Source organism: Spodoptera frugiperda, chromosome 1, assembly GCF_023101765.2.
Source record: "Spodoptera frugiperda isolate SF20-4 chromosome 1, AGI-APGP_CSIRO_Sfru_2.0, whole genome shotgun sequence".
Classification (NCBI taxonomy): Eukaryota; Metazoa; Arthropoda; class Insecta; order Lepidoptera; family Noctuidae; genus Spodoptera; species Spodoptera frugiperda.
In genome coordinates, this window is record NC_064212.1 from 4,635,511 (window position 1) to 4,650,645 (window position 15,135).

The 15,135-nt window shown below is 35.5% G+C and overlaps 2 protein-coding genes across 2 annotated transcripts in view; one reads left to right on the forward strand and one right to left on the reverse strand.

Annotated features, from left to right (window-relative positions):
* LOC118273335 (uncharacterized) overlaps nucleotides 1-8,111 on the forward strand; it is a 28,472-nt gene extending 20,361 nt beyond the window's left edge. Inside the window, exons 4-6 of the mRNA XM_035590239.2 lie at nucleotides 1,078-1,269; nucleotides 1,582-1,779; nucleotides 7,853-8,111. Of these exons, the coding sequence (XP_035446132.1) occupies nucleotides 1,078-1,269; nucleotides 1,582-1,779; nucleotides 7,853-7,909 (447 nt within the window). The 3' untranslated portion in view covers nucleotides 7,910-8,111. The remainder of the gene's footprint in view (nucleotides 1-1,077; nucleotides 1,270-1,581; nucleotides 1,780-7,852) is intronic.
* Nucleotides 8,112-8,160: 49 nt separating this feature from the next.
* On the reverse strand, nucleotides 8,161-12,802 carry LOC118273334 (uricase). The gene is made up of 5 exons (XM_035590238.2): nucleotides 12,635-12,802; nucleotides 11,942-12,447; nucleotides 11,735-11,858; nucleotides 11,418-11,604; nucleotides 8,161-8,851 (listed from the first exon to the last, which is right to left on the reverse strand). Exons 1-5 carry the CDS (start codon nucleotides 12,655-12,657, stop codon nucleotides 8,678-8,680), a joined length of 1,014 nt encoding a protein of 337 aa, XP_035446131.1. The 5' UTR covers nucleotides 12,658-12,802; the 3' UTR covers nucleotides 8,161-8,677.
* Between the last annotated feature and the right edge of the window lie 2,333 nt (nucleotides 12,803-15,135).

A 15,135-nucleotide genomic window follows, 5' to 3' on the forward strand; every position in this document is an offset into this window, starting at 1 on the left:
ATAATATTCAGTTTTTTGTGAAAGTAACTCACATTTATTTTCAAAAATGTTTTAATAAAAAAGAAATATTGTACCTAGTCTATTTGGAACAAAAGTTCTGAACAGTTCAAGCACAGACACTTTACTTTTGAATTTACATACGACTCATAACAAACAGCTTACTTAGAAAAATATTCTTGAATTGTAGTTTTGACACAAGTATCTACTATAACATCTACTGCTAAATAAACAAACCTCCCCAAGTTCTTTACCAACTGAGTATAAGAAACCTCCTTTACCAAAGTTTAATTAATGCCAATCAATCAAATATCATTCAGCTGCTATGGTTCCGTGTTCCCCGCTTATTACACGTCAGTCAATGTGATACTAATTATCCTCAACATTCGTAAATTGCTTTATGAAGTTTACGATTTCATTTACTACCGACGCCGGTCCATAATCTACCCTTTAAATACGAGTACTTTACTAATCTATTTAACTGATGTACTTCGGTTTATGTTCAGCCATGATGAATTGATGTTCAAGGGGTTTATACTCAAGGTTTAAAGGGTGATTATTGGGCTTGCTTTAAGATCCCCATGTAAAGATATCTTTAGATAACGTGTCATTTAATTTCCGCATTAAGATTTTGGTTAGAAAAGACTTTAAAAGAATTTAGTTCTATAACTTGTTTTTTTTTGTTTAATTCCGCCACATCCTCCAAAAAACGCTGCATCTCCTGTAAGCCAGGATCTACAGTAGATGCCATGAAAACACCGGAACACTGAAGTCCGCCGCATTACGCGGACATGAATGCCTGTCTAAGATCCCACAACAAAATAAAGCAGAAGATATTATTAGAGGAGAAGAAAACGATAGTTTCTTTTCTTTTATAATTTTTTGTTGTCAACTAATAATAGCTGACATCTTATAATCTTCTCATATTTTACCTTACAGCTAACAATTATGAAAATAGGTCTTGCTAGGTCCCATAACATTAGAAGACAACAATAGAATCAAAACTACAACTATGTATATAAATATTGTCACTATGTTAGTAGGTCGTACATGTATAACACATAATATTTATTCAAACAGATGGATGAGATGGAGAGGCTCAAACGACTAATCTTAGTTGGGAAGACGCCGCTGAAGGAGTGTCCACCAGAATTGTTCCATCACCCAGTCTTCGTATTTTGGCGGATGGTCAACCGAGAAGTCAACCGCGCATCCAAAAGACGAGCTGATATTTATTACAGAAAGCTGAAAGCCGCACAGAAACTGGACTTGGTAATTATACTCATTGTTTTGTAAACTCCTTTCACATAGTAACACTTTCTTGATTAAGTGACTAAAATGTCAATGGAACATGGGATAACTTGATTCACTATTGTAAGCAACACTGCAACACCCTTTTGTTCGACATATCAACTAATATCTACTGACGGAAATCTCAAAGTTGAGATACCTATGTCTTGTTAAGATTACCTATTTTCAAAAGTTTTTATAGTCCAAAAGATATTCATATTCACATCCAATAGCATTGTGAGTAAACTCAGATACCCAATAATATTCTAACATTAATAAAAACTTATTTTACAGTCCATAGCCGAAGAACAAGCGCCAGAGGAAGTAGTAGATAGCAAAACGTTAACACCAGAAGAGCTTTTAGCAAAATGTCGAGAAGAAATGGAGAACCAGAAGCAATTGGACCTAGAGAGAGGTGTTCGCTTCACCGACGAGCAGTTTGCGCAACTCAAATACGAGACAAATGATATTAAAACTCTGAAGAATCTTACGGTATGTGGCCATACATTATTCTCGTATTATGTTACTCTTGTGAGACATTAAAATACTTGTTTTACGGCTTACTCACGTTACTTACTATTTACAAGTTAACTCGACTAGTTTCAAACTACGGTAAGGGCTCATAATAATGAGCAACATCGACGTGACAAATGTCAGCAAGCCAGTTAACTTATCCCACAGTTACAGTAGTAAGCAGTAAAACGTAATGAACCACAATACATATTACATACTATTAATGAAGGAAGTAAACAAATAGAGCTCTTAGTTATGACTTCATGACAGACTTCCAGTCTGTGACGATGTTTGTGACTAATAGGATTCGTAGACAAGACATAAATATCAAGTTATGCAACCTGTAGTGTTCTATAGAGTTGTATTGTGAATCTGATTGAAAAAGAGTAACCCTTAGGTTACTCTAAAGTCAAAGTGTAAAGAGTAAAGTTTTGAAAAGAGTAACCCTTAGGTTTACTCTTTACACTTTGGAACGAGCAAATAGCTTCATTAGAGGACTGACCGACAGACAGATTTTTGAATAGACCAGGAAGGCACTTTCAAAAGTGCCTTCCTGGTCTATTCAAAATAAATAATGTTGACTTTGACTTAGACTTTATGAACATTTTTGTAGATTTGAACCCATAGAGCAACGCGGGCCTCGTACCGAGACGAGGTCCGCGTTGCTTTGTTTGAACCTCATTTTGAATTGATAAAAGGGCTCTGTTTCAAGATATAAAATTAATACTCCTTATGTAGGTACGATCATGAAACCTTGTGAAAGTAATTACATTGTAAATGTAACATTTAGTATTCTCAGTTACTTAACTAGAACAGTCTGGATGTGGCATATCACCGTGACACCGTGTCACCGGTGGCTATCAAGTAATCTAGAAGGTTTACATAATTTGATTTGTTTATATAGTCTGCGAGTGATAGCTCGTGGTAAGCCGCTTAAAACCGGACTATCGCCAGCTTAACATGACCTTAGGAGCCTGATAATCGACCTATGGACTTGGGTAGTGCTCGTGTAACAGTAATTAACCGGTACACAGAAGCTGGTCTAGTCATGACTTAATGATTCAGCACTTAGTAGTTGATGCCGAGTACCTTAGCACCGACGCTTATCTCTTTAATTGTTAGGTGCATTAACATCTAATATTCTTATCCAATCGTTATCAGGGAAACTAGTTCAGTTGTGTTCTATGCGTGTGGGTTCTTTGATCCTATTGGTTTAATTTCAAAAATTGAATATGGACGTTGTGTGGTTTTGTCATTGTTGATAAGTCTGCTCATCCCATAAAAAATATACCTATGCAATTGGCACTCGCATCTATTGTTTATATTAAATTTATTTCAAAACAAAGACTAGATAAGTATGTTACTATACCAATTACTAAATACAATAAAGTTGAACGAGATTGTTTGTTTGTTTGTTTACTTGTTTGAACGCACTTATCAACGGAACCAGCTGTTCTATTTGAAAAATTATGTTTGGTTCTGATAGTACTATTATTGAGTAAGGTTAGGCTGTCGATACAATGAAACCCAGTTATTGTATTTTTATACTAACATGTTAGTATAAAGCCTAAGCGTTGTCGGATGTTAAACGGTCACTCAATGCCAATGTGCTTCTAAAATACCAAAGGTACGAATACGTTACCAACCAGAAGTGTGGAAGAGCCGTGCTTCGGCTTAAATGGGCCGGCTCGACCGAAGTTATACCACAACCTCACAAAAAACTGATGTGAAACAACGCTTTCGTTGTGTGAGTGAGGTTCCCAATTCCCCAATGACCCTCAAAATCCTAACCGCCAAAAAGCCGGCAACGCACTTGTAATGCCTCTAGTGTTTCAAGTGTCCATGGGCGGCGGCGATTGTTTGCCATCGGGTGATCCGTCTGCTCGTTTACCGGCTTATTCCATAAAAAAACCATAAAGCAAGACATTTTGTTTGAATATCCAATCTTTTTCAGTTCTCGTGGAAAAATGTTTGAAGTGTATAAAGTTTCATAACAAGAGCTTTAGGCACTAAGAATGTGCGTGTTCACAACACATTTATTGTAGGGAATTCGTAATATTTCTTATCTGATTTAGAACTAGACTAGCAAGTCTAGCCGACAGTTTCATCTTACACAATAAATCCAAGTAGAACAAAGGCCGATTTATTGAAAATACAAATCACATAAAGTCATTGAAGGACTATAAACACGCAATATTATTATCTTATGTAGGTAAATAGGTAAATCAAACTAATACTTAGCAAGAAAAGCTAAAACCTTTTCACGAAAACGATAAGCGTACTAGTAATATAAATGCAAAATTTTGTATGTTTGTTTATTTTTTTATTTTTTTGTTTTGTATGTTACTCCTTCACGTCAAAAGGGCTGAAGGAATCGAGATTAAATTTGGATCAAATAGGCTGGAATAATATATAGGACACTTTTTATCCCACGGAATACGGTCGCAGAAAGTAGTGACAAATATTTATATCTATCTATGAAAATTATGAAAATTTAAACCATTGAATTAAAACGTTATGGTTCAATTTGTTCCTCAAAATCATTAAAAAATATTACCATCATGATGCCTCAGACTGTCTAAATATTTCACATTTCTTTTGAAAACAAATTATTCACAAAATGGCGCATATTTCATTTGAACTATAAAAAAGTGGTAAAAACTTTGCTAAATTGCCCATTTACCCCTTTTCTTTCGCGAGCTTAATTTGTTGAAATGCCTCGCGAAGTTTTAATACAAAATCGCGTGATGTTGGTGCATTGAACTTCAAACTTCCCCTATTAACGTTTCCGAAGTAATACTGAATACACCTAAAATGATTTACTAAAGTCATTTTAAACAAAGTTGATGCACACAACCTATAGCATTTAAGTTATCACTAATTTGTAATGCATTAAAAATAAATTACCTTTAATAAAATAAGGCCGGAGATACAATGTACAAAAGTTTACATGACACGTCCTAACTGGTGTCATGTCCACCAATACAATCACAGACTTAACGACTCGTCTGTTCGGGCCTTTAGTTTATCCGGTTCGAACCGGTCGCAAACTGGATACAAATCACGTTAGTACATGGTAGATAAGTAATGACCTAACCTCGCTACTCACTCGTGCTATTCAAACGTTTGTTACTCACAGAATATTATCGACATTTAACTAGAATCATAACAAATCAATGTACATAAATTGTTAGTTCAGCCTCTTAGCTTTTACAGCTTGAATATACCATAATTTAATTTCAATGCGTAGAAATAGTCTTTGAAGTTTTTTCATCGATTGTTTGGTTTATAGCCTGGTCGAATTTCGTGATGTAATAAGGCCTTTTCAGTTTGAGAGAGCCATGCTTCGGCTTGATGGGCCGGCTCGATCGGAGTATACCACGACCTCACAGAAAAACGACGTTAAACAACGCTTGCGTTGTGTATGTGAGGTTACCGAAGGCCAATTCCAGTCCCCGATTCCCCAAAAACTCTTAAATTCTTCACCCCCAAACCGGCCGGCAACGCACTTGTAACGCCTCAGGTGTTTCGGGTGTCTATGGCGACGATTGCTTACCGTCACTTGATCCGTCTGCTCGTTTACCGGCTTATACTATAAAAAAAGTATTTTCATCGAGAAAGTCAAGTCAAATTGTGAAGTTTTTGCGATCTTTCAGTTACACAAAGATACTTAATAGGTATAATCTAACTTTCTACCATGTGATTGACCTCAAGTTCACCGAACTCACGAATACTGCCTATATGAGCTCTTACTTATCATACGGCACATTTTTGCGTCCCAAAAACAAAAAACTAAATGTACCTATAGTTTGAAAATGTTTGTTTAATAAACTTGTAATTTAGTGTAGATAAAGTTATTAAATATGTATGCTATAATTTTTTTAAATAAAACTTTAATGGACGACATGTGCTTTTATCAATCATCAACATTAAAACGTGTTCAACAGCCCGTGGCAGGTCCACTGGTGGACTACAGGCTTGTACATAAGATTTACATATGTATCGGTTTGTCATAACCTGCGAGCTTTACAGGCAGGTTAGAAATCAGTGTGAAGGGTTAAGGTTAATCATTAATGCACTTTGCCTAATTTAAACACTGTAGAAGATAGTTCTTACTGACTGCCTCCAGCGGCGTCCCTCGCAATCCCGGGATGAAAATATTATCCCATGTTTTACAACTAGACCTTTTCTATATTTTTCTATCTATGTACCAATTTTCATCCAAATTCGTCGTAACAGTTTTTAGTGAAAGAGAACATAAATACATACAAACGCATGTATGAATACATTCTCACAAAAAAAATATTAATAGGATATTATACACACATTAATAAGTAAATTAGAAGCAAAGTGCAATGTTTATGTGCACCAGGATGTGATATTTACAAAACAATGCGTTGTCTACTTGTATGTTACAGTGGCAGCATGTTGTTTACATATTCGAAAGATAGTGAATCGCATTGCGCCGGTCACAAGCCGGCATGTGGCATCGAAAGCGCATTGCGTAACTCGTGATTAATATTTAAATAGATATAAACTAGAATAAGATAACTTACTTGAAAACTTAAAAAACGGAAAGAAAAGTAACCGTCTTAAAGCATAAAAATAATCGTCTTTGTTGCAGATCGGCAACTTTACCACACTTAGTTGGTAGCTTATATTTTTCTCAAGATTTTCTTTCAATCACCTGAAACAAAAACGGGTGTATGTAACACCCGTTTTTGTTTTATCAGTCTTAAGATAAGTGTCCACAGGCCCGCATCGTACGCATCGCACGTCATCAGTACACATCGCACGTAGGCATTGCTGATGATGCGGTCCGTACGATGCGGATCAGTGGACACAGTTGTATGAGTTTCTATACAAGACAAACTTAAATTCGTTGCGTGCGATGCGTAAGATGCGAGCGTGTGCACGCGTACCTTTAAAATGAGCAATTTGAAGAAATATAATTATGTAAAATCTAGTTAAGTTATCACTTCTCGGAGGTTGTTCAATCTCCCAAAATAGTAATTGGGGGACTCTTTACGTTTACGTCATCTGTAGATATCTGTCACGTTGTGTAGTAGGGTCAAAACTCAGAAAACACTTGTCTTTTTTCTTGGTAATGCTAATCAGTTATCAGAAGTATACATACGTCATACGTAATGACTAAAACAACTAATTAGCTTTTGCAATGAATGTGGGGAATTATTATCGCTTACGTTCGTTGTTTACGCGTTTTATATGTCTAAGAACTCCATAAACATAAAGTCTCAAAATTCTGTGTCTAATAAACAAATGTACACTTTAGTAAGTCATTGAAACTGCACCCTTAGTATGAGTTTGCAATACGTTGAACAAAAACACGCGTTCGGCGCTCTGAATGGCCGGCTCGAATGAACCAACCAATCAGAGTTCCGAGCGCGTTCTCGTTTCAATCTCGTTGAACGTAAAGCAAACTCATACTAAGACCGCAGGCTATGGTTATAATCTTTACTTTAAGCAAGGAAAAGTTTGTAAACAAACTATACACGTGAGGCTTCATCTGACCCAAACCAAATATGTACCACTCTTCTGTGAACCTATCCTTTTGCTATCATTCAAAATTATCACTAAACAAATTTAGGAGCTGTGACCGCACGCGACAAAATCATGGTTTATTTACAAACATTTAATAATTTGAACTTGGTCTTACCGCCGTACTCAGAGTCATTTAATGGTTACTTCACCCAGTCCTTAGCAATTGTTTTCAGAACAAAATCGTTAATAAAGAATGGTGTAAGTAACCATAAATGTCTCTGAATACGGCAATAAGTAAAGTTAAAAAGTTATATTCTTCGTTAACTTTTATGTGATTTTTCTTATGTTATTAAATATTGCTCTATCTCTCTCTCTCTTTCTTTTTATATCTGGAATTCCTTCAGATGAAATTCTGACTCTTGACTTTATAAAATTTTTCTGAGTGTCTATAGACAGATGGAAATTCCATTTAATTATGTAATTATTGACATGTATATGTGTTATTTTGTTGCATAATTCAGTATTAAATAAGTTGTATTTTTTGTTTCAGACTGTCGAGGAGCTATACGCCTTGGCGGATAAGATCATCGGGAACAAACGTCTGTAATATGCTGTATTTATTTTATAAGAGTAACTTATATATCGTGATGTACCTGATTTCAAAATATACGTAATAGTATGTCGGTCCTCGTCATAGTACCATCACATTAATATATCTCTTTACGAGAATTAATAAAAACATTGTAAACTTCAACGTAGTGAAAGTAAGTAACATGTGATTTTGTATTAATAAATGTCCATCAAAAATACCTTTTCTTTAAATCCCCTTGGCATAGAAGAAAATAATTGAAACAAATATTTAATACTTTGCACGTTTATTTAACTTAGTCATACTTTAAGATTATTTGTAACAAACTTATATGGATAGTACCGTATTCACAACTGTAATCAATATACATTTAGTACAGTTTCAAATTATTACAATAAGAACTTGACTAGATTACATAACAAGGAATTTAGATACAAATTAATTAACGTTGTTTATAAAGTAATCAACTTACAATGGCGATATTGGTCTATAATTCTGAGCGAGTAATTAATTAAAATTAATTGGGGGTGATTAACAGAAACTTCCCCCTGTTTATATTACAACTATACTAAATTCAACGAGACGACATAGTAATATTACTTTTAAATGACAAAAGGATTAACAAAGTTTTTAGATTATGTATGTATGGAATGTTAATTTTTGAATTATAAACACAAATTGAAAATAGAAAAAATAGTGTCTCGTTGACTGCAACTTTAAAATGATAAAACTACTATAACCTAAAAACGCGTAGCGCTACGGCGTAGCGGCGCCGGCGCCGGCTTGTCACAAGTGACTCTTGGGCTTGCGGCGTAGCTGCGCGTAGATGAGGCCGGCTGGCTTGTCGATAGGTTGATAGATATTGTGGTTGGGGTCTCCTTTTGTCACATTCGCGGGGAATTTTGACATATCAATATTGAGGTAGTGCTTGTTCGGCATTGTCATTTTGATCCAATTGATCTGTGAACAAAAAGGAAAGACACATGAAATATTTTGCCATTTTCTAACATTACACAACATTTTTCGTAGCTAAAAGATGCGGGTGTCATATATCACTATTTTTGCTTAAATGCTTCACATTTCGACGATATAAATTACTGGATCGTGAGTTTGCAGTTTCTGTTATTGTCAACTTGTGAACGTGGATAGTGCGAGACGTGGCACGCAGCGTCTACATTGTTGGAATTGAATCGATATCACTGAATAATTCATAACAATTATGTATAGAACACATGCTGGGAAATGTGCAATGTGTGGGCTGGTCGATATTGTTACTTAAAACTTGCTGCGACAATACAAAAAGGTACTTTACTAGTACCTAAACCTATTCATACTGTTTGCACATCACTCTCTAATATACCTAATGGATACACTTTTCCGATAAAACTACTCAATATTTAAATTAATATCTTATCTCCATTTCCATGTAAAAATCTTTAGAATCCTCTAAAATCAAATAAATAACATTTCTAATCTAATATTTTCATACAAAAAATTATAATTGCACGCGAAAAAAATACAAGGTCACATCACAATAAATCTTGGACGAAAAAAATACAGATAATAATTATAGGCCCCCAGTTAGGTTTTAATTGCGGCTGATAACTTGCGACCTTTGCCTCACGTGACTGTCGCTCGAAAACAAGTATAGTCTGATTGTGACGTAGGCCTGATATCGGCCACAGACCATATCGCAGCGTTGCCACTGACTATATCTACATGTCACTAAAATAATGAGGATTCGCTTCCGTATATCAACAGTTTTATTTACCGTTCGTCTATCAGGGACAAGGCCCTTAAATTAGGGTAAAGATACTATTATAGTGTCTGTACTCTAGACATAATAGTATAGATTCTGTACTGTCTCACTCTGATGAAGCGAAAGAAGTATGTAAGATTCGTAGCAATTGGCGTCCCATTGTCTCTGCCTACTCCCATGGGATGTAGGTGTGATGCTGTGTATGTATGTAATATGTACTTGAGGTTGTGAGTGAAGAATATTGGCACGTGCTTTGTTGTTGTTGTTGAAATATCTTAAAGCTTTTATTATTGAGAGTTAGCACATTAAACGCCATGGGGGGCAAAAATGACCGGCACTAGCGGAGGATTTGCCTTTAAAAGATTTTTATTGGCAGTCAAAGCCTGACTTAACTGATTTGTGTCTAATTTTATCTCATATTTTCTAAGTTTTACTTTTATTATCTTTTAGCTAACTAGTTTTAGCAATACACCAAACATTTCTCTATGAAATCGCAGCTACAATTTCATTACAAAAGCGCACTTTCACTGTATCGATAACAATATACAATAGTCGTTAGTTTTTATTAGAATAACGTTTTTGCTGAACACAGCTGTAATTTCGTGGCTTTGTTATATCCTGAGAAAAGGTTCCCGAGAGAAATTAGAGTACAGTCACCAGCGGCTATTGACCGACCGGCTAAACATAGACTTGCAATATTTATTTCCGTAACATTAAGAAGACATTTCACATTTGTGTGAAGCGGTATGCCGGCTAAAACGAAATTAGGTGAAAAAATATTTACTAAGATATTCTTCTCAATGAGATACTGACGACAGATGTTAGCCGCGAAAACTGTAACTAGTTATTTTTTGGGAGAAATTTAAATTAAAAAGTGAAGTAAACGAGTCTAATTTTATACTGAGTCATCATTAATATTTCGAACATATGTAAGGCTGTTGTAATCACTACATAGTATAAAACAAAGTCGATTTCTCTGTCCCTATGTCCCTTTGTATGGTTAAATCTTTAAAACTAAGCCGCGGATTTTGATGCGTTTTTTTAATAGATATAGTGATTCAAGAGGAAGGTTTTTATGTATAATACATGCACCCGTACGAAAATGAGGCGGGTGGCTAGTTTATTTATAAAATTAAACCAATGTGTTTACTGTAATTACCCGTTTACCGACCTAATATTTCTTAGACATAATAGACGTCACACAGTTAATACTAAATACAGCTAGGTATCAATCGAACTGTTTACAATACAAGTTCGAAGATTTTATCATGGCACGAGGCTGTCAATAAAATTAACTTAATTAAAATAGGCTGAATTGATGCAAATAACGTAAGATTCACAAATAACTTCTCAGTAAAGATAAACATAGTAGAAGTACCCAAAAGGCAAATGTTATCATAGTTATTGATAAATTGTTCATTTTGTATGTACGTAGTGTAGCTTTGCAATCTGTATGTAGCCCGTGTGCAAATATTCAGCAACTTTTACGTCAATTTGCACACTGTTTATTGAAAGAAGCACATCAGAATATTGCATAAACTGGAGTTATCAATTCTACTCATGGTGTTATGCTTTACTGATAATGATTTTTGGACATGTATTTATTTTTGGGTTTTATGGTGCACGAAATCTTTATACACGAAGGGAATTGAGTCATGAATAACTTCGTATGTAAAGGGACGAGGTTAAAAAAAATCTAAATTAAATCATAGAATAAATAGTTTAACAAGATTCCTAATAACTGAAAAGAAGATTTGCTGAACTTACCTCTGGAACTTTTTCTAATACAGTCTTCTCAGCTTGGTACAGGGTGTGTTGAACCGATGGCGAGTACACGCCAATGTCTGCGGGACCCGCGAATTTGTCCAAAATGGCGTCCTTGACAGTTAGCCAGGCATTGTCGAAGTCAGCCGTACGCATATTGTCGTAGATCCATTCAGCTTCCACCACGGTACTGTTAGAAGAATTTAAATTAACAATAGAAAAAAGAAAAGTATTAGCAAAAAATCGTACGATATATTAATGTACAAATTAATAGTTTGGAGAAAAATAGAACTTCAATTGACAAAAATTTCAACAAGTACCTGAATATTCTTTCTGCGGCATCTGTTAGTGTGGTGTATTCGTCTTGAACGAAGTCTACGAACGCTGACTGTGTTGTTTTAAGTACACGGAGACCACTTAAACCGGATTTCACAGTCACTGCCTCTGTTTTGCCAAAGAAAAGAAAACAGTAAGATATTTGCCACAACTAGAAGAATCACAAGTACACAATGTTGAACACTACTAACCGTGACGAGCTTGGCTCACTTGACACCACCTGGTCGCAGTCGGGGAGAACACGAACGCGTGGTTATGAGGAGCCTCCGCGTGAAGCCGCTCCCAAGGGTACTCTACTACTTTACATCTAGCCTCCACCACTTGCTTGTACATGTACAAGAAGTGGCTCACTACCACTGCACCAAACTCTTCTGGAGTCTTCACTCCGTGCTTCTTTGCCAACAGATACACAGTGTTCTTCTGCGAATCTGTAGCCACCACGTCCTTGTTGTCTCCCAAAACATACGCAGTTTCGGAGTGCAGTTTTAATTCCGTGAACACTTCGTATTCTCTGATGGAATGGTAATCAGCATCTCGTTGTACATGAAGGAGTTTGACAGCACTTTTGCCGTAGCCGTGGTCGCTCAATTCAAAACGACCACCTGTATCAGCAGACGCCGTCAAAGCTTGAGCCTTGAGGCTGCTGCTGGCAGGTGGTGCTTCCATTGAGCTGGTGTTCGATGGTTTCGCGTAAATTCTGAAAACATATTAATTTTATCATTAATAACTTGAGATAGATAGTCTATTTTGGGATGGAGTACGAACGATAAGAATTCTAGGTTGATTTATTGTGAACAAATAAATTGATAGACATTGTTGGAAACCAGTAAATTATTGAAATAAAATGACATATTAAGTAACTTGGCAATCACAGAGTTAATTACCTGTTGATGCTTGCCCACGGCATTTTATTCAAGCCAATTAATCGTAACAATCACTTAATTTTGAGAGAATGTAGGAAACCGCGTCGCCGCATAGCCCAACGTACTGACTGTTCCGGCAGAGATGCTGCCCCCACTTATAAGAGTAACCTGTGACCTGCGTTATCAGCGCCGAGCACGCGCCCGCGCCGCTCGCGATATTGTAACACTCATTAATTATCTAATGCGGTTCAGTGCCGGATTAGGTGACATTAATAAACAGGAAATAATAAGGAAAACGTTATTTTCAAAATGCTTTTAATTTTTGTTCAAAAATATGAATTTAAAACCTATTTAAATTATTGTATGTACGATTTTAGACTATAGTCATCAGACTTATAGTTTCTAATGATTGGTAATTACATTCTGAGTTAATAATTATATTGTATGCAGTTAGAATCCGTCACTGGTGCAATTTATCAACTGTTTATACCTATAGTGCTACACATGAAGTCAGGCTATGTATTCGCTAACTTTCCTCACTCTGAGGACTTTAGACCAGGAGTCATGAAGTGGTTATTCCTTTTTTTGCTATCTACTGTAATCTTAGCGTCATAATGGTTATGTATCTGATGTTTAAGATAATTCTAGACGAGATAAATCGTACAAAACTCTCAGCTTTCTCCTCTTTCGTTTCGTTATGAGCTCATCGGAGTTACCGATTTTTTTGGTCAGTAGATGGCCAATGTAGGAAGAGGTCTTTTCGTTCAATCATAGCAGCTGTCAAATATTTAACGACCAATGGTGTGACATTAGCTAATTCCCCATTTGCTAGTGATGTCTGAAACATTACATTTGCATTATTGCTACTTTTATAAGGAAAGAGCTATAATAATTACACTTAGTTTATATGTTTTGTATTTTGCCATATCCAGTTGTGTATTTATTATAGTTAATATATTTTGCTATACTGTGGGTCTAGTTCCAGAGACACTTGTGGCCGATTTCTACAAACACTCTAAAGGAGCACCTAATCTAACTCTTTACAAGTACTGTTAGCTCTCAGTTATAGGTTGGTGAAATCCAAATTGTTGTTAAGTGTGTCCTAACCTAACACAGAGGTTTGTAATTTAAGAAAGCTTGGTGAAAACAGGATTTCCACTCAAGGTAGAACTGAAATTCTGATGCTGAGCAGCGATACAATAAAATCGAACACGTACCAATAAAATCCACATATTATTATTACTAGCTACTTTCGCATCGTTTCATTCGCTCTGCTGTGTTTTCATTGATTGTAGCGTGATTTTTTATAACCATATAACTTTCTTGATACTATCCAACATAAAAAAAATTTCAAATCGGACCAGTCCTTCCGGAGATTACTTCATTCAATCAAACAAACTTTTCAGCATTATACAGGGTGACTTTGAATTCGACGTATTCCTCTCGGGAGGTGATAGTACAACTAATTTCCTACTAAATTAGCCCTGAGGTCCTTGGGCGGAAAGTGGCTAGTTTCTGAGATATTCAACATTTTTGGTTTTGGTAAAAAAATCCCGAATTGATTACAAAAACATCAATAAATAAAAAAATACTGGTTGGATTTTAGTAATTTTAGTTTTAATCAGTTGCTAATACATCAGTTATCATTTATAAATACTAATAATGGCAGACATATCATTCGTTTTAAAATAGCAAGTAATTTCTTATCAAATTTTGCTTTGTGTCACTAATTTGGTCAATAGAAAACTGGATTTATTTCAAAAAAAATATATGACACTAAGCGTACAAACTATTAGAAAAACTTCCTTGGTTTATTAGCTACCCAGAAAGGTAAAATAATCAACAAAATTCTCAAAAACAAATGAATTAATTGATGATAAGTAGAGTATAAGGAGAAAAACTCAATTACAAAAACATGTTATTTTGCTAAATTTTGTTCAATGTGACCTCCCTTACGACGAATACATGCCCGAATATGCTTCCTTATCTCTATGACGGACACTCTTGGACTGAATATGCGTCTTATTTCGTCACTATCTTCAAATAATATGTTTCGGAGAAAAATTCGATACACGGCCAATTCCGTCTACACAAACAAGAAACTTCATGTAAAAATCAACCGTCGTTAGATTTTGGACACCGTGCATGCCATGGAGTTAGACCCCCTGCCAATATAACGCCTGGGAACCGAGGTATCCAACCATTGCCGTACAGAAGTTCGATAGTGCGCTGGACAAACTAACACAACATCCATTATTAGCCCCAAAAAAGTCAACGAAATCCGAAAAAAGCAAAACCAACGTAAACAGTTCCACGGATACGGTTTTAATTCAAATGTTTGCATGGATATCATTAATAATTATTTGATTGGACCCTACTTTTCATCTAATAATTTAAATGGTGAGAATTATGAAGAATTTTTGAATGAGCTAGGGTCATTGTTTTAAATTTGAATTTAGAAATAAGATGAATTAACTTAATCTACTTATTGAATTAACTTATTAATTTGATTGACGAATTTG